The following is a 19,153-nucleotide window of genomic DNA, read 5'->3' as shown; positions in this document are numbered from 1 at the left end:
TGCACTCCCCCAGTAAACCACACTCGTACACACACACACACACACACACACACACACTTGAACGTGGTGCATACCATGCAGGCAAGACATGCTGAGACATTTCTCTGATCTGATCCGGGGGAGGAGGATTCTGGTGAGGTCTTCCGAATAATCTTGGCAAAGGAGAGACAAGAAACACTGCGTGCCCTGAGGATACAACCTACCTACAAAAACAAACAGAAACCAGAGCTCATGCCAGTCATCCCTGCAAGACTGTTCACCGGAGTCACCAAGCTCACTAGAAAACATGTCACCATAAAGATTTGCAAGATTGCTTCAATGTATTTCATAATCAGGATAATTCTATTTTTTTGGCATATTCATAAAACCATAAATGGGATTTCTAAGATAATGAATAACAGTCACTCGTTTTAAAGAGATGTACAAAGTTTAAATATTGCTAGAAAGGGAAGACTTGCACTGTTTGTCCCATTAGGGGGAAAAAAATGAATTTAAAAACAACAAAGTCTTTAAAGTACAGCAGATTTAGTTCCTATAAACACACCAAAAGAGATGCTCAAATGTGTTTCTCTCACAAACCTTGCATTCGAGTTATGATTCAGTTTCCTCTTTAAAGGCTGTGGGCAGGACACTGTAAAGCCACAGGATGACAAGTGTTTCATGTGGCAGGGGGCATATGCTCTGCTGAGTCAATGCAGGAAGACGAGTGCAACTCAAATAAGCATTTGCCATTTAGGTTGCCCTCTCTGTTACACCTGCCCACTGGTATGAAACTGGTAGCTGTGGGTGGAATTCAAGGTTAACAGTGGAGTCTAAATAAGGAACATGGGTGGGCTTTAATAAATGTCACTGTCATTCAAATGTTTGCTGAGTAAATGAGCACGTAATTTTCCTTTTGGTGAGCTGAATTGGTGGGTGTATTAGCAATGACATCCTGTTTCATTGCAATTTCGACACAAAGATAGCATTGGTACAGAAATTCTATGAGTAACTTACTAATTAAACTTTCACTAAGTCATTTGGTTAAAGTGAATTAAGTGCAATATGTGTCAGTGGAGAGCTTTCTATGAAGCAACAATGTTAAACCAACAGTCAAAGATCTCTTTATGCACAGTTATTCATGTAAAAATCACCTAAGTTTAATAGCTTCCCTGAAGAGAAAATGCTGTTTCACGTGAGAAAAAAAAGACTGATTTAGATAGGACTGAAGATTAATTCCATTTCATGTTATATTGCTCATTAGATTTGAATATAAGAGCTACACTTTTGCTCCATTTGTTTTCTGACGACCTCCTCCGGCCGGATGATTATTTAAACCTGTGTTTTTTTGTTGTTGCAGATTTTATTTATAGATAATCTAAATGCTTAGCTTGCAAAGATGCCTAATGTTAAACGTAAGAAGTTATGTTCTGTCTGACAAATAATCCCCCGTTACAATGATATGTGTGCTTGGAATATATTTGCATGCCACAATAAATAACTATGATAATGTTTGAAAGTGGTGTTGCTTCATAGTCCAACAAACTTTATTTTAATGGTCTAAACCTTTCCTGTGAAAAACAACTATGATGTAATGTCTTTGGTTTTGCAACTTGTATTATGCAAAAAATGTCATCATCGGTGCGCAACCATTTTCCAGGAGAGAGAGAGAGAAAGAAAGAAAAAAAAAACAGACAGGTGTTTGCATTGGTCGATCGCAGCTGTCAATCAAATAAGTGTGTGCGTCATTTCCGTTGTCAGGTGGTGCTGTCGCTGTGGAAAGATGCGATCAGCGAAGAGCAAGAGGCTTTTCCTTAATTGCTCATTTCAGTAACAGAAGGCTAAACAACCCCGAAACCAACCCTCTTGTGGTCTCGCCGAGAAGCTCCGCGTATCCACCACAGCGTTTACCCCAAAGAAACATCCATGTTGTAAGCGGACAACGCAAGACTTTACCCGGCGGTTTCGGCTCGAGGTAAGCGAGGTGGTGAAATGCATTGCTATCTAGCTTTTCTGGCAAAGCTAGCCAGCTGTAATGTTATACCCACTGTGTTTAAATGGCCTCCCGGCTGCTGTGTTGCCTCCAGGCTGGGCTTTAGCTAACGTCGCTCGCATGCAATCGTGATAGTAACACCGGTGGCAACATACGAATAACGTTACGTGTGTAAGTAGCCGTAAACCTAGCTAACCCTGTGTAGTTTGCTACGAAAGCCCAACTCCTTGTTGTGTTGTGTGCCCCTTTGTGTGGCCGGTGTGTGCCTGGAGCTCGGGCAGCGTCTTTAGCTGGCTATTTCAGCCAGCTTTGTCTGTTTGTGCAGACTTAGTACGACAACAAAGCTACGCAAATACACTGCGTACATATACATGGTAAATATGTATGTTTTGTGTTCGCGTAAGTAACCACTTCGTGCCAGACGTTTCCTACCCGGTGACACTAACGCACACCGTGTAAATGCGGGTTTAGTTTGCGTGGCTTTAAACGTCTCTAGGTGGTCAAATAGTAACGTTAATTAATTGTTGCGGGCAAAACACATTAGCACCTGGTTACTGGAGTTATTGGTTGCCTGTGGAGAGGTTTTGCACAAGTTGTGAGGCATAACGTCAGCGTTTTTACTCGTGTCGTTTACTCCAGAACTGAACGGTGTCCAGACCTTGTGGTCGCAAAATGGCACCAATCAACGTGTGACTGTGTGTGTGTGTGTGTGTGTGTGTGTGTGTGTGTGTGTGTGTGTGTGTGTGTGTGTGTGTGTGTGTGCGCGCGCTTTAGTAATTATATTTCGTCTTGTCATTTGTAAATGTGACCTCACGTACGCAGACGTGTTGTGCTTTCAAGGACGCTGTTTTTGCAATAATGTAGTCAACAACTGCAGTCAGGGTTATAGGCTTGATAGCGGTGGATGTGTGTAAGAGCTGACATGAATGATTGACATTTCATTCAAAGCAGCAGGATTGAAGCCTGTGTGACCTCCGGGTTGCCTTACTTCTTTGTCCTGTTTGATCTATTTGTGGGTTCATTGATTTTCGGATCATACTATCTCCCCCGGCTTTATGATCACTCCAGATTTGGTTATGGACTTGTATATTTACTACCTGCTCTAGTGTCCTTATGCTGTCTTTTGTCCATCCTGATACTATCTTGAGTTTTTTTTTTTTTGCAATCAAGCTGTTCTTATGGAGCCAGACAAGTGTCCTGGAGTCTGGGTGGGTGGATCCTGAGACACCTACATGGTTGTTTTGTTCAGATACTATTTAAGGAGCCCACATTTCTCGTGGGCACCGGCAGCGTGTCTCTCCTCCTCTTTTTTTTGTGTGATATGATTCAGAGGCTGTATCTGTTCTTGTCCTCCCTCTGGTACAGTCAGAGGCAGAGGCAGCCTTGCTTGCCAGATCGCTGGCTGTGCAGAGAGGCAAGGATAGCTGTGTGCTGTCATTGCGCTGATGTCATTTAGGTCAGTGTGCATTAGTTGGTTGCATTGACCTTTTGCTTCTTAGATGTGTCAGGGGTTGGCTCCACAGCAATATAGCTGGTGTTTGGTAGGTAGATGAATGGCCATGGGACCATTTGCAGTGTGTTGTGCATGAGTAGAGTCTGATTAGTGTGTTTTCAGGTGCTTGGATTCATATGTTTTTGTATTTTTTCTAGTTTGAGTCTGCTTATTTTACTCATATATCAGCCTTTCTAGCACTCAACCAACAATTTAATATTAATCTGGCAGCAATGGGAGTGGTATGTACATTTTCAATTCTGCCAACCTCCTTTTCTTTTTTTTTCTTCAGGAGCCTCATGAATTGCAGTAGTTGATTATCCATTGCTTCGCCTTGCATGCTCTAGAGTGAGATGCTCTCTTACTATTGGCAGGGTGACGGTGTCACCCTGGCCTGTGCCATAAATGCTGTCAGAAAACCTCAGCTCATCAGACTCAGTGGGTGATGACTAGTGGAGATGGAGACAGATGGGCGAGAGACATGATGATGACACTGTCTGCTGTCTGGGATCACAAAAAGCCTCATGGAAGTGAGAATTCATACCAGCCCATACTGACTGCCAACTGTCCTGCCTCCTCTCTGCCCAAAAACGCCAACTGGCGAGTGGCGCACGATTTAGTTTTGAAACAGGAAGAGGGCCTAATTCATTAAGAATATTACATTTCTTTAAGTTTGTTCCATTTGCAAGACTGGTTTCATATCCTGAAGTAGTTTTGGTCTTTGTCAGCTCTCCACTCAATGTCTGGTTTGCACTTTATGAGATATTTTGGATGTTATTAGTCTGAATCACCTCTCTTGTTAAGTTGGCTGACATATGCACACCACTGCTATCAGTAAGTGACATTTTTACTTCAGATATGTCACTTTGTGTCGCTTGTCTTGTGGACGTAACTTCTATGAGGTGATTCTTTTTTTCAGTTGATGTGGTGCATGTCAGAGGCTTGGTGGTGCATTTGTCTTACAATCATTGGTGTCATCACCTGGCCAGTAAAGCATTTCTGTCCAATGGAAAGTGAGGACGACAGCCGGGTGAATCATTCCTCTCGGTCCAAGGCACTACTTCCCTGTTACGGGAAACAGACGGGGTTTCATCACATAGGAACTCAGTCAGTAAACAAAGCATACCTCTTGCTCTCTGAGTTCTGGGAGGTAGATCTACTGTGGCAGTTAAAGTAGTTTGTGTAATGATGATGTGTCATACTGTGTCACAGGTCCCTCTGGCATGTGAATCTATTTCCTTATCGTGGTGTAAGGGCTTGGCTTTTTTTTTTTTTTTTTTTTTTTGTTTCGGCCTTGTTCGAACACGCATGTCCTTTCAGATGAAGGTATGCCAGATAAGCCGACTGGACAGATTTTGAGATAAAACACGCAGATTAAGAGTGGAAGTTTTTTTTTTTTTTTTTTTTTTTTTTTTTTCTTCTCTAAACCCATGTCCACTACAGCAGGAAATGCTGGAGAAGGAAATGTGGTTCAGTGCTGAGACTCAAATTTAAAAATGTGCTTTAAAAAAAAAAATAAAAAAATTCTGCGCCAGTGTCATGCCTTTACATGTCAGCGTTTGGAATTTAAATTGCAGATTGTGGCACATTCGCATTGCCTGTTGGGGAGATTGAATCTGAGGTGTCGCCCTTGACGCCAGCAGCCATCATTCTGAATGGAGCCGTAATGGCCTCGCATTCACACTGAGGTGTCGGTAAATGTGTGGGAGGGGTATTTAAAATAGGCTGGGAGGAGCTGCCCTGAAGTTTACCTCCTTTCTCCTTTATTCACTAATAAGTGCATTCTGTAGTACTACTGCTGAAGCTCTGGGTATGGTCTTTCTTTCTAAACAGACTGTTTATAAAGCCATTGCTTGGTTACAGATTGCTGCCACTATTTATTTCGTCATCGGTTAAGAGTTTTGTCCATGCGGTCACGTGGATGCTCTTACCATTGACTATCTTTATCCTGTGCACTAATCAGATTTATTCCCCTGTACAGCTCCAGTATGTCCAAGCGGCGCTCGTCGGAGAGGGGGGCTGGAGAGACATCAGGCAAGGCCAGCAAGCTTCAATGTCCCGGGATATCCGGCAGTAACGCCAAGAGAGCTGGGCCCTTCATCCTCGGTAAGGAAGCAACTATGTTTTTTGCACGAGCCCCAAAAGTATGAACATGGAATGCAAAGTTGTCTGAGTGGCTGAGATTGTACCCAGTGTGCAATTTTGTGAACATGTCATCTGTGTGTGCAGGAGATCGTGTGTGTGTGTGTGTGTGTGTGTGTGTGTGTGTGTGTGTGTGTGTGTGTGTGTGTGTGTGTGTGTGTGTGTGTGTGTGTGTGTGTGTGTGTGTGTGTGTGTGAGAGAGAGAGTCGTGGGGTGTCCCTGTGTATACGCACGCCTAGGACAAAAATGTGAAGAATTTCGCTGATCCCCCCCCCCCTGACATCGGCCAGAAAGGTCCCAGTCTGTGTTGGAGAAAGGTTATTTCCTCCCTCTGGGAAATGTCTCTGCCTTTCTTTCAAACTTCTATGTTTTCTACTACACGACCCCTCCACTATTTGCAATGCAGAGTGCCAAAGAAAACATTACACTAGGGGTGTTAATGGGTACGTGCACATGCGGCCTTTAATGAGTTGCGGTGGGAGCACACACTCCGGCCTGTAGCCTGCCTTTTGGTCATGCAGCTGTTTCTTTTCTTATCCTCGCAGGGCCTCGCCTGGGCAACTCACCCGTGCCCAGCATAGTGCAATGTCTGGCCAGAAAGGACGGCACCGATGACTTCTATCAGCTCAAAGTAAGTCGTTCTTGGTGGGGGTTCTCTTTCTCACAAACTCAGAGTTAAGCGCATGCTTCAATAAAAACGTAATTCGAAACAAAGCTATGATGTCCCAGTAGACATCTGAACCTTTGACCTTCCTTCGCTGGTGTTCATTTTATGGCCCCCTGTTTCCGTCTGGTGCAAACAACAAAATCTCAGCTGGGCAATCTGTTTATTGGGGCTATCCAATGTCTGTTACATACAGGAGGGGGCTGTAGAGGGGGGGGGTGTATGGAAGGGAGGAAGGTAGCGCCCCACCTGGAATGTCCACTTTTAACCCCCACGACCATGTAGTGAGTCAGTGCGTGACCCTCCCCTCATACCCGTGACTACAGAGCCTCCCTGTCTGCTGCACAGCTTGTTTGCTTTACCTATGAGCCACTATTTTAAAGCTGCAAACCTCTCATACCATGTCCACTGCACGGCTTGTAACTTCCTGTTAAATGCTAAGCAGATGTATCTTCCTGTAATGCCTTCAGTTATTTAACCGCTGTAGTGTCTGAAGATCAGCTTCATGCTAAATGGTTAAAGCTGTCGTTCTGCCGTCTGATCCGGTATGAGCTCTTGTCTTGTGACCTGCTAATGTTTGCTCTGTTCTCCCGTGTGGTTCTGGCAGATCCTTACGCTGGAGGAGCGAGTGGACTCCGCTGGGGAGACTCAGGAGGAGAGGCAGGGGAAGATGCTGCTGCACACGGAGTACTCCCTCCTCTCTCTGCTGCACAACCAGGATGGCGTGGTCCACCACCACGGCCTCTTTCAGGTAGACCGACACCTGCATTATTACTGTATTACTCGGCACTGTGTGTGCCGCGTTTCCTGTATATTTGCAAATGCTAAATACACCAACATTAGACGTGAAGACGTGTCTGTAACTTTTTATTGAGTTCAGAATGTGCCGTCACCGTGTAAGTGCAACTAACACCGTGCTCTTATCAGCCCGGTAATGGCAGCGGAGAGCTTGTCATTAGTCCTGCCAGCTGCTTGTGTTTTTCCTTATCAGGGTTGTTTCAAGGGAGAAGTGGGAGCACCATTTAAAAGCCATATATATCTGTAGCCATTCTCTATCCACAGCCCCATCCATTCATAATGACCCCCCCACCCACCTGTATTCCCGTCTGCCTCCTCCTTTAACTTTGTTATTGTTCCATCTGCCTCTTCAATCTCTCTCTCTCTCTCTCTCTCTCTCTCTCTCTCTCTCTCTCTCTCTCTCTCTCTCTCTCTCTCTCTCTCTCTCTCTCTCTCTCTCTCTCTCTCTCTCTCTCTCTCTCTCTCTCTTCTCTTTCTTTCTTTCTTTCTTCCCCCCCCCCCCCCTTTGTCTCTCTTTCACGTCTGTCGGTTCCATTCTGCCTGTGTTCTCAGAATAGCAGCATTGAGCCATGCACTCCGATTCATTTAGGCCTGCGATATTGATATTGGCTAATATAGTGCATCTCTAATGTGAGAGAACCAGTTCATAATGTACACTTTCAGAGGCGCTGACTGCAATTGACAACCTGATTCAGCTCTCAATAAGAAGTGGTGACTTTGCTATTTGGGACTGGAGTTGGAATTCGAGGAATGAGCTCTGTTATTCATCCTCCACCAACCGATGCGTCGGGGTGGACGTGTCTTATTCATTGGCTACATGATTGATGTCCTCTACCCTGCGTGAATCTATGTCCTAAGCTGAATGAATCGGCTCGATCAGCTGGCATCGTACAGGAATCCATTCAGTTTGATGCATTCATGAATGCCTCAACCTATATTGATTGGACGCTGTTGGAAAGTGCCTCTAAAATGCATCAACAACTCTGTTCACTTACAAAGTAAGTCCCTTCCTGAAGATAGCTGCTCACGCTTCTCTTTGTTGTTTTTCACCTTCCAGGATCGAGCCTACGAAATAGTGGAGGACATGGAGGCCAACAAGGTGCGCAAGATGAAGAAGCGGATCTGTCTCGTGCTGGACTGCCTGTGTGCTCATGACTTCAGCGACAAGACGGCAGATCTAATAAACCTCCAGCATTACGTTATAAAGGAGAAGAGACTAAGCGAGCGCGAAGCCATCATTATTTTCTACGATGTGGTGCGTGTGGTGGAAGCCCTTCATAAGGTGAGTCTACGATAGAATTTGTTAAACTACTCCAAAGAAAAGATGCACTTAGACTTCATCCTCTATTTCACCCAACTAAACTCCTGTTTCCAGGATAATTCACCCCGTAGCTACTTCCATCCTCAGCTATATGTGTGTGATTATTATTTTTACTAGTTGCGTGATACAACAAGTGAGTTGCCAAATTTACTTGCCCAACGTGGCGTTTTATTTGCCCCGGGCAAGTGGGTGAGGCTTAAAGTTTTGTTATACTCGCCATAGTGAAACCGGGACGCGTGCCAGAAAATGATGTAATCACTTTGTTATTGTTAGCTAGTTAAGTTCACATTTTACCTTGTGATTACTCATCTCCCATGTTCGTGTGTCACTCTCAAAAACAAACGCATTGTTTTGATACCAATGATTCACGAAGCACAATCTAAGCAAACTTTTTTTTCTTTTCTTTTTTCCTCTCGTCTCTTTCTTTCCTCCGTGCAGAAAAACATTGTACACAGAGACCTCAAGCTGGGAAACATGGTGCTGAACAAACGGTAAGATGAAACTTTCAAACTTGTCCAATCAGTTAGCTGGCCAATAACCTCTCCCATTATACCAGGTTAGGTATATTGCTCATACAGCTCATGTGTGCGAGTGGCCCCCAGCAGCCTGTATCCAGTGTACGTTTGGCTTCAAATCCAAGCAGGGGTCACATTCTCAGACTAAGACTGAGATCAGTGGTAGGAACCCAAAGCCTTGCTCTCGTGTCTGTGTCGAGCAAAGGCTGTTGATTTACTCTCCATGGTTGGATTGTTGGAAGCGGAGGGTGAACCGGACTCTGGTGCAAAACAGAGCAAAGAATAAGCCACTGCTTTGTTCTCAGTGGAAGAGCGAGCCGTGTTGTGTAGCTCACAGGACAGTGAGTGCACCTCAGTGCACCTCCTATTTAAAACCCTTTCCTAACACCATTTGCACAGAGTGTTAAGAGAGGTGTTTGTATTCAGGGTAACAGCCACTTTCACAGTGTGAAAGTGGCTGCTATCTGACTGCTATCTGGTACTTTATGCATTTAGGCAAGTTTAGATGATTCAGCTAGATTTTTGCATTGAACCTGTGGATGGTTGCCTCCAAACAGCAGAGGTCTGCACGCACTTTCTTGAAGACTCTGACAACCATCCCACAAAGCCGACCTTTTCATTTGGAAGGATGTGACCACACACACACACACACACACACACACACACACACACACACACACACACACACACACACACACACACTCTGCTCCTACGCTTGCTGAACATACCGTTGCATCCAAACATAGAGCATGCTTTCATCACGCACTAGTGAGCGTAGTCATGGAGTTGCCTCACAATGTACTAGGTCACTTCTTATACATTATCTGTCAGTGTGAGTACATGCATTGAGATGTCACGTTCCCGGCTTACCTTTTTACCACATGACACATCTCAGGTCAGAGCCTGTTGTGTCCTCCTCCTCCACCACCAGTAGCAGTAGCAGTAGTAGTAGTAGTAGTGGTGGTGGTGGTGGTGGTGGTGGTGGTGATGAAACCGGAGTGTTTTGGTCAGGGGGGGAAGGTGGTGGGGACAGGAGCAGACGAGCGGAACACTCCGTCCCAGCTGAAGACAAAGGAGAGTCCTGCCAAAGGCCCCATAGCTCTGAGCTGACTCACACACACACACACACACACACACACACACACACACACACACACACACACACACACACACACACACACACACACGTGGACACAGTCATCATTTATTTACCCTCTACTCTGCTTTTCCTCTATTTTTCTTTTACACCCCAATCCCTTTCCTGCTTTTATTGTCTCTTCGTCATATCCCCTTTCCCGCCTGCTTTATGCATCATACTTTTGCTTTGCTTGCATGTTTCCTCTTGTCACTCCACCCTGGATGTGTATGAATGTACTCTCCGTACGGGAAGGACGTGGGACAATTTTAGACGCAGACCGCTCCTAAAATCCCCCCTGTCCTCCCCTGCTGCCCGTCGTCACTCCGGGAAATGCACCGATGCCATCGACCAGCTCAGCAGTTTATACATGAATGATGTGATTTCCTCTTGCAGAGCCAGCTGTTATGAAAGCAGGACGTCATAAATGAATCTGCAGGGTTGTTGTATGTCAGATCTGTGTTGACTTCCATAGATGGAGACGCACCACAGCAAGGTGCTCTTTCTGTTTTTATCTCTTCCAGACAGTTTGCATCACCATATATGCTGTATTGTCTCAAGAATCGATGAATTTTGTTATATTATATTACTGTTTTTGAAACATGCAATGATATTAGACAAGCAGTGGCCATAATTCAATAACATCAACTTTAAAAAATGTGATAAAGAATTGCTTCTGTGAAGTTTGTGTACTTCTATAACCCTCCAAATCACTATTCTGAGAAAATGATCTTTAGAAGTTGTCCTGCCTTTAACCTCCCTTCTCGTCAGCTGTTGTATTTTCAGCAAACTGTTGCGGCTAGGGAGGATAAATCATGGGGGCTGTTTTGGTTTCTAGTTTCCCGGCTTACCCGGGATCACATGAACAGGATGCAGAGATGGTGTGGTCTCTCTTCGGTCCTCAGGGACCCTTGCCTCACGAGGCAAACATGCAATTTCATTTACCCAATCTCCGGTGCAAGAATAGAAGCTCGGGTCGTGATGCAGACGGACAAAAGAACAGACTCTTCTATAAAGGAAGCTTTTATGCCGAGGGTCCTTGAAGCGTCGCACTCTGTTCTGGCCCATCCCTGTGCAGATCACAAGGCCACTGTATGGTTATAGAGATTTGGATCACAAAGGCTGCTCAAGGGTCGGATCATATAAGTAGCTGGAAATTATTTGAACCAAATGTTCTAAGGGGAAATTGAGATTGGAGCATTTAGTCGAAAATAGAGTGTTTGACAGGAATTGGCTCCAGATGCTGTTATAGGAGCAGTGTGTGTGTGTGAGAGATGGAGCAGGGTGTGAAAGTAGGAGAGAATAGGGGAAGCTGTTGACCTCAGGCTTTTTAGAAAGCGGATGTGGGTGAGGAGTGTGATCGAGAGAGGACCTGGGCTCTAGCCCCTGGCTGCTTTTGTCTGCACTCATTTGCTTTAGAGTGTGTTTTCGTGTGTGTGCGTGTTCACCATGGGAGTGATCGTGTGGGTGCACTTGAAGTTGCGCGTATCTGTACATATTTTAAATCTGCGTGAGCTTCATATACTCGTTTGGCAACCCATCACCATGCAGGCTTAGTCATCGGAACAATTATCCCAAGCCACAAGTTGACTCATATGTTTGTCAAAGTGTAGCTTTTTATTTTCTCTTTCTCTGCTGAAAGAACACTGTGATATGGAACCGTCCATAGTCCCTCATCTTTAATACTGTCGGGTTCACTCCACCACAAGCAAACTAAGTTGACCTTAATGACTCAGAGAAAGATCTTCTAGTGCCACGTTGTTTCCACAGAAAGCAAATTAATCAAACATTGCTTGTTACAAGTGCCAGTGTGTCTGGCAGGGTTTTTATCTTTATGTCTCAGGCCTGATGTGTACCAACACGTAACACAGTGATGTTGATGATACTTAATGTCCGCAGGAAGAGCTTCGGGATTTGAAGCAAATTTGACAAATTTCCTGCTCTGTCACATGAGGCCATTGGCATAATTTAATCAGAATTTTATACTTTGAAGAGAGCTTTTTTTTTTTTGGCTTCATGCACCACTGAGCAACGTTCAAAGGAATGATTTGCACAACTTCAACTCTGTATTCAGTTCACTTTAAACATCCATGGCCGCAAACCGCCAACTTGGACGTCGCCATGTTGAGAGCCGTGTGGAGGCAATAGACACGCTCTGAATTTTGTATTGAAACCACTAAAGATCAACACCTGGAGATAAACATGCATGCAGAAAAATGGAGACTATAACAGCTGCTACAGAGGAATAGTACAACAGATTTACAAGGAACTACTGAATCGAAATCGGAAATTGTGGAAACATTGTGGACATGGAGACCCTCTGTCAGTTTATAGTGCTGGTCAGAATCTGAGATGAAGAATCTTGTGTTTAATTTTTAAAGAAAAAGACAACTTGTATCTTAACTGCAATGATAACCCAGGAAGATGGGAGACTTTCCTCGTGTAGACTGAGTGTGCACACTGTTTTGCATTTGGCAGTCATGAGATACTGATGTATTTTTATTAAGGCCCAGTGAACTGTGAGATTATTAAAACAACAAGGCATGCTTGCAAGTTCTTCTCATCTCTGTCAGCCTGTGTTCACTTCATGCTTTGAGCGATAAGTGCAGTGTCCCACATTCTAAACTTACATTTGTTGTGATGAGTAAGACTGTTTTGCCGTGGTTTGATCACGTTAAAGAGGAGAGTACTCGGTGTGTGTTCATCAGTAGTCATTATTTGATTAAAAATATAAAAGTTATTAATCAGGCGTTTTGTGTGTGTGTGTGCTCACAGGACTCACCGAATCACCATTACCAACTTCTGTCTGGGAAAGCACCTGGTGAGCGAGGACGACCTGCTGAAAGACCAGAGAGGAAGTCCGGCCTACATCAGCCCTGATGTATTAAGTGGTGAGTGACAAAACAAATGTGTTGCATGCATGTTGTTTTTATAGGACCGTTTATGTGTCGTACATGGTGCCAGTCAGACCGTAAGAACAGTGTTGAAAACCAGTCAGCATCACCCAGTTTTTGTCACTTTTTAAAAACTGACAGTCGCACCTGTTTTTGCAGCAGCTGATCATGTGTGCACACACGGGTGTGAAAACCTTCCTCACTTGCCCCTGATTTGCCGCGTCCACTTTAAGATGTGAAATAGAGTTGTGAAGCGTAATAACTGCAAGTGAGAAACAATTGTCTAATGTACATTATATACGCATACAAAATGCCAGACCTGGTTCTGGTTAGAAAAGTGACCCTTGAGATCCGGGTCCAGAAGGGATCCTGGGATTCTTTTTAACAAGCGTTGTGTAATGTTAAGCAGACGGTCTTGTGTTTGATTTTGTGGTTATTGGGCAACAAGAAAGGGTTTATGTTGCAATCTCGGATGTAGCTAGAAACGGCTTTTTTTTTTTTTAGTTTTTGTCTTTGTTTGTGTAATCATGGTGATGTTGCATTTGCTCATGGTATGTGTCTGCAGAGGAAGCGGCTTTCCTCTGTGTGGGAAAAAAAAAAAAAGAAGAAGCAGAAATCCATTTTATTGTTTCGCTTCGCAATGCTCATTTGTCACAGTAAACGTGCAGACCTGAGCGCCACGAACCAATCGGGTTGATTCTTAGGCCTTAGGCACTTCCACGGTAGACCCCAATGCCATGTCCAGAACATAGTCCTGGACAGTGCACAAGATTGAGAAGAATATGTATTTCAACAAACTCAGAAACTAGATGAAACCTGGGCCTGTATATCAGCATAACGTGACAGGCACACAATTAAACAGTGCCTCAGTGACTCACGCACTGATGACTCACTGGAGGGAAACTACTCCCATCTACCCCCTTCCCCTCCCCGTGTGTGTGTGTGTGTGTGTGTGTGTGTGTGTGTGTGTGTGTGTGTGTGTGTGTGTGTGTGTGTGTGTGTGTGTGTGTGTGTGTGTGTGTGTGTCACAAGCTTTAACATAATTGCCTGCTGCTGTTGCTACCGCCTGCCAGGCGCTAACAACACTGCCTATGGTCATGCACAGCCATGATGCTCCACCTTCAACGGCTCCAGTTTATTCATCGCCGATCCATGGCTGGTTTCAACGTTCAGCGTTGATGATGAAAACAGTTCCCAGCTCCCGTTTCAAAAGTCAGCGCTGGGCTGGACATTTCTATGAAATATATATGGATGTGGAGTCGTAGCTCCTGTTTGTTTACTCATGTCGTTAATCATTAGACCCGGTGATATGACAGGAATTCAACTGAAAGGGTTGATCACCCCTGAGTCACGCAGTCCATAAAACGTTGATTTGAATCTGTTTTTTTTGAGTATAGCAAAGCACTTTGCTGTCACCATATCAAATGCCTTCTGTTGACGTCAGACACTGATCCAGATCCCCTGTCCTTCCTGTCTCTCCAGGCCGGCCGTACCGCGGTAAACCCAGTGACATGTGGGCTCTTGGCGTGGTTCTGTTCACCATGCTGTATGGCCAGTTCCCCTTTTATGACAGCATACCTCAAGAGCTCTTCCGCAAGATCAAGGCTGCCGAGTACTCCATCCCAGAGTGAGTATTTGTCCGGTCCATGTGATATTTGTTAGAGATTTATACACATATGTTTTTACCAAATAGTTTTGCATACTTCATCTGCGATTAAGACATTATGTGCAGAACATTTGCTGAGAATCTACCACATTTTCATATTCAGTTTGGACCTGAAGAAATGACAGTATAATCTTCCAATAGTGGCTTTGTGACTAACAGTCACATTTCAATAAATGTCCCTTTCTGTCCTCCTCACAGGGACGGCCGTGTGTCGGAGAACACGGTGTGTCTGATCCGAAAGCTGCTGGTGTTGGACCCTCAGCAGAGGCTTACTGCAGGAGAGGTGCTGGAGTCTCTCAGTGGCATCATTGCCTCATGGTAATTGCTCCCCCTGCTGGATGTTTGAAAAATGTCATCAAACGTGTTGATTGTCAAGTCATGATTTATTGTTGAAGAAATAATTATAATGACTTTGTGTAAAACGTCTACTGCCAGCCGCCATGTAGGCAGATATAAGTATCTTGCTGAAAGTACATTTCAGAATGACAAGATCACTGGTGTTAATCATCATCTTTGTTGTGTTTTCCTAATAACAGGCAGTCTGTTTCATCGTTGAGTGGCCCTCTGCAGGTGGTGCCGGATATTGACGATCAGGTCAATCACCCAGAACTTCTGCAGGAGGTAAATTATTGGAAAAACATGACATGACCGATCTCAAATATGGATAAATCCAGATCAGCTAAAATACAGCTACTCAAGAAAGAGCACTACTTGGATGCAATTATGTATTTCTATAGTTTTCATATCTACATTACGTCCTTGATAAACTTGGAGAACATGTTTGATTTCAGCTCGGCTGTTGCAGCACATTGAACAGACTATATTTTCTTCCCTCAGGCCAAGGTGATAGAAGAGTCTTCACAGTACGAGTTTGAGAACTACATGCGCCAGCAGCTGCTGCTGGCTGAAGAGAAGAACACTATCCACGAGGCCAAGAGCTTTCTCACCAAGCGCCAGTTTGGCAGCATCCCACCTGTAAGGCGTCTGGGCCACGACGCACAGCCTGTCAGCCCGCTGGATGCTGCCATCCTGGCACAACGTTTCCTCCGGAAGTAGTCCCCCAACCACCCATGGCAGCCCCCCCTCCCCCCCGACCTCCCCAGGGAGTACAGAGACCTGTGGAGTCCAGAGAGGACTGAGGAGGATAAGCCCCCAAAACTGAACTTGCATACAGGAGGCCCGAACCAGGGAACAGGCAGCCCCCATTCGTAGGTGGGCTTTGCGCAAGCTAGGTGGAGCAGGTGTGAGTTGGGCGCCACAACAAAAACTGGCAATTTCAAACTTCACTCCTCGAATCCGAAGCCTCCAGCGAAACATGGAATGACCAGGAGGAAGATCTGAACCAAAGGTTCCTTTGCCCTCAGGTCACCCACAGTCAGATCTCACTGTGCAACCAACCTGACGGCACCATCCCACAGGAGGCTAACACAAGGCTCCGTCTGCAGTGTTGAAGAGACGTTAAACCCCATATTCTTCCTCCTCCTGTGAGATCTCCCTACTGTAACACCCCCCCCCAGTCAACTCTGGATCCCCTGAGCAACACAGGCCAGAATCATGTAGCAACCCCCCTCTTCCTAGTGGTTAATGGTATTGCCTCAAGTCAGATCACCTGATCACAGATGTCACTTCTCTATACCTCCATTCCACCCTCCTCCTCTCACTCGTTCCTCTTCCTCTCTATTGTTTACTGTACCGAAAATGATCGAGACTGGTCCCGTCTGTAACTCTGACTTCAAATCAATCTACCTCTCTGTCTCTCTTGTCTGTCGGTAAACCATGCTCACTGTTCTGAGACAAGGGATTGTAACAATGGAGTCTTGATGCCACCAGTGACATAAAGCATTAACGTTTTCTGTCAGAGTGATAATGCTTTGAAACCTTTTTCAGTGGTTTCAAAAACAAAATCTGAATAAGCTTTTTCTCATATTAACCTTAATAAGTAGCATTTCATCCCTACCGTTTGGATTGAAGATAATGAATATCAAAGAATGTGTACATGCATCCTTTTTGATATTTGCAGAATGCATGGTCTCCTGCTTTTGCTCATCCCTGTGGAAATCTATTAGCATTAGGCAGCTAGTGTGAGGTACCTGGAAGCCACGATGCCAATAACTGAATGGGAAACACTGTTGGATCCTCCCTGCCAAGGCATATTGATGGTAACGCTTCCTCAGTGCCATTATAGTGGAGATCTAAGCACTGTCATGTTTCTATTGCCAAAAATAATGTCTTAAAGTAACTCTTAGCCAAGGAAACTGGTACCCACAGCCTCATTCAGAATCAAATGGCTTCCAGGTATTCCAACTTCCCAGTTTCTCTTTATCAAGAAAGATAATGAGACGAGTGTTTTTAGTTGTTTGTTTTTTTTCAGTATGAATGTGAACTGTCACTCTATGCTTTGAGTCTGTGGAGCTGTTCACCTCTGACAGCCACCGACTCTTTAAGCTAACCTCCAATCATTGTGTTCTGTTATCTGGCCTGCCTCAGTGGCAGACACTGTGAAAACCAGAGCAGGCTTTGCTGAGACGGGGCTTGACTGAATGTTTTACCGATTTGCCATGAATGCTCTCTTTCAAGATAGAAAACTATCACATTCTATTGCCATTTCTCAAGCCTTCTCTCCAGCTCAACTCGTACATGCTTGTATTATCTCACCACCTAGTCTCTTTATACAGAGAGACTAGGTGGTGGCCGGTAATTGATACTGTAATATTTTATAGAGAAATGAAAATACAGACTCAGATTCTTAGTTTAGTTGCTGGGGCTTCTTGGCTATTAATGCATTCTTGTCTTTTATCCAAGGGGTTTCTTCAAACCATGGCAAAGCTACTAACCAGTGACTGTTAGGCATCTGTACATTGCAACTTGCCTTTGCGTATTGGTACCTGCTTTAGGTTATCTAGACTTCTTCCTATTTATAACTGATTGCATGAACATAGGCTCTGAAATATTTTCAAATGTCTTTACTTATTCTTTTTCCTTGTAATTTCATGTTGATTTATTTATTCTCTTGTGTAGACCGCCCATCCCCCAAATACTCGGCGCAACTTGTGCCAGTGTGACGGGGCCCTAAACCTCTTTGCTCTCTCAGCTTTAAGAAGTGTTGGTAACTCCAACAGTGGTTCACATTTTGATAATTTTCAGCCACATTCACGAAGGAGTAGCATCTAATTTTTGTGTTTCCCCTTTTTTTTTTCTTCTTTTTCTTGCCATTTATAAGTCTGTGGTCCACTTAAGCTACACTAATAACAAGACTGACTTTGCATAGTTATATTTTTTACAGAAAACAAAAATGATACTCGCACATTATCTTGATTTATAGGAGGGTGTTTTTTTCCCCCCTATCATTTACCCCTAAAAACCCCCACATAAGGCTGCACTCTCCGGTCAGTATGTAAATATGTACCATCATGAATGCGCCAGTCATATTGTATGTAGTTCCACCCAGCGAGACACCGACTCTGTTTCAACACATGCCGATCGACGTGCATTATGGGCCACGTTGGCCATCAACCACCACACCCAGAAGCTGAAATTACATGTAAAGGGAGCGGTCGGCTCTCTCCCACCTCAATGTGAATTCCATGGGTATACAGCAGTATTGTAGTAGTTTAGGTTGTTCATCAGAAGACGGGTGTTTCGTGAACACCGTAGCCATTGCTGAATGCTGATTTGTCTGTGGAAAGTGTTTTACGCAATCTTCCATGATGCCCAACTACAGATTAGTAACTAAAGGTTCAATAGACCCTTGATATAGATGTCATTTTGTCCCCGCCCTAAATCAAAAAGTGTTTCACTTTCTAGCTAGTGGATTGTACCACGTTCAATGTTTTCGTTTTACGGAGTTGTAATGGTAGACTGCAACGTGGACTGAAAAGCGTGGACATAGTGCGAGGTTCAACTCTGTGAAACACGTGACTGTTGCATGATTTTAAACTTGCAAGGTGTGCCAGAGCAACAGATTGAACATTTGCAGATAATGACAATTCTTCCGGTGTCCTTCAGGAAACTACAAAGCAAAGTAGATAAAACTCCCAAATTGAAGAAGTAGTAAAATGTTATTCATTTTTCCAAATTTCAGTTTTTATGATTTTCACTCTGCTTCTAAAGTCCTATGTCTGCAGTATGTAACTGATATATTGCTGACTGTTTCAACTGGAAACTTAGGATAGTAGTTGTAAGATAAGAAACGTGGTGTGGTTTAAACCCAATGGGATATGTGTTGTAAGCTGCTTGGTCGGACATGGGCATCTAGATACGGAAAACAGCGTAATTGTACAGATGAAAAACACGTTTGTATAAAAAAAAAACATATTTTTCTACTTCATCAGATCTCTACATGCATGTCAGCAATAAACTTTGATATGGAAACATTCATCTTTGTCTTTGTGTTCTGACACTTCCTTTTACTTCCAGAAGATGGAGCACTTTCTTAAAGAATGAAACTAAAGCCGGCAGTGGGACCACAATAATTAACGTTGGCATTAGGAAGCTCTACTGAACGTTAGTCTTTGTTGGCCTCCACATATTTCACTACCATATGTGGAAAATATA

General features: G+C 44.2%; 1 protein-coding gene across 1 annotated transcript; it reads left to right on the top strand.

The window, feature by feature from the left end:
* The first annotated feature begins 1,743 nt into the window (after positions 1-1,743).
* Positions 1,744-18,974, top strand: stk40 (serine/threonine kinase 40). The gene is made up of 11 exons (XM_068735650.1): positions 1,744-1,954; positions 5,446-5,570; positions 6,152-6,237; positions 6,878-7,021; positions 8,126-8,350; positions 8,828-8,880; positions 12,815-12,930; positions 14,416-14,560; positions 14,798-14,917; positions 15,136-15,220; positions 15,437-18,974. Exons 2-11 carry the CDS (start codon positions 5,453-5,455, stop codon positions 15,653-15,655), a joined length of 1,311 nt encoding a protein of 436 aa, XP_068591751.1. The 5' UTR covers positions 1,744-1,954; positions 5,446-5,452; the 3' UTR covers positions 15,656-18,974.
* Positions 18,975-19,153: the final 179 nt, after the last annotated feature.

The sequence above is a fragment of the Cebidichthys violaceus genome, unplaced genomic scaffold, assembly GCF_023349555.1.
Source record: "Cebidichthys violaceus isolate CVI_PGR_0920_01 unplaced genomic scaffold, fCebVio1.0.p SCAF_7, whole genome shotgun sequence".
In the NCBI taxonomy this organism is placed as follows: Eukaryota; Metazoa; Chordata; class Actinopteri; order Perciformes; family Stichaeidae; genus Cebidichthys; species Cebidichthys violaceus.
The sequence above is the reverse complement of the archived record's forward strand: the minus strand, read 5'-3'. Positions and strand labels throughout refer to the sequence as shown.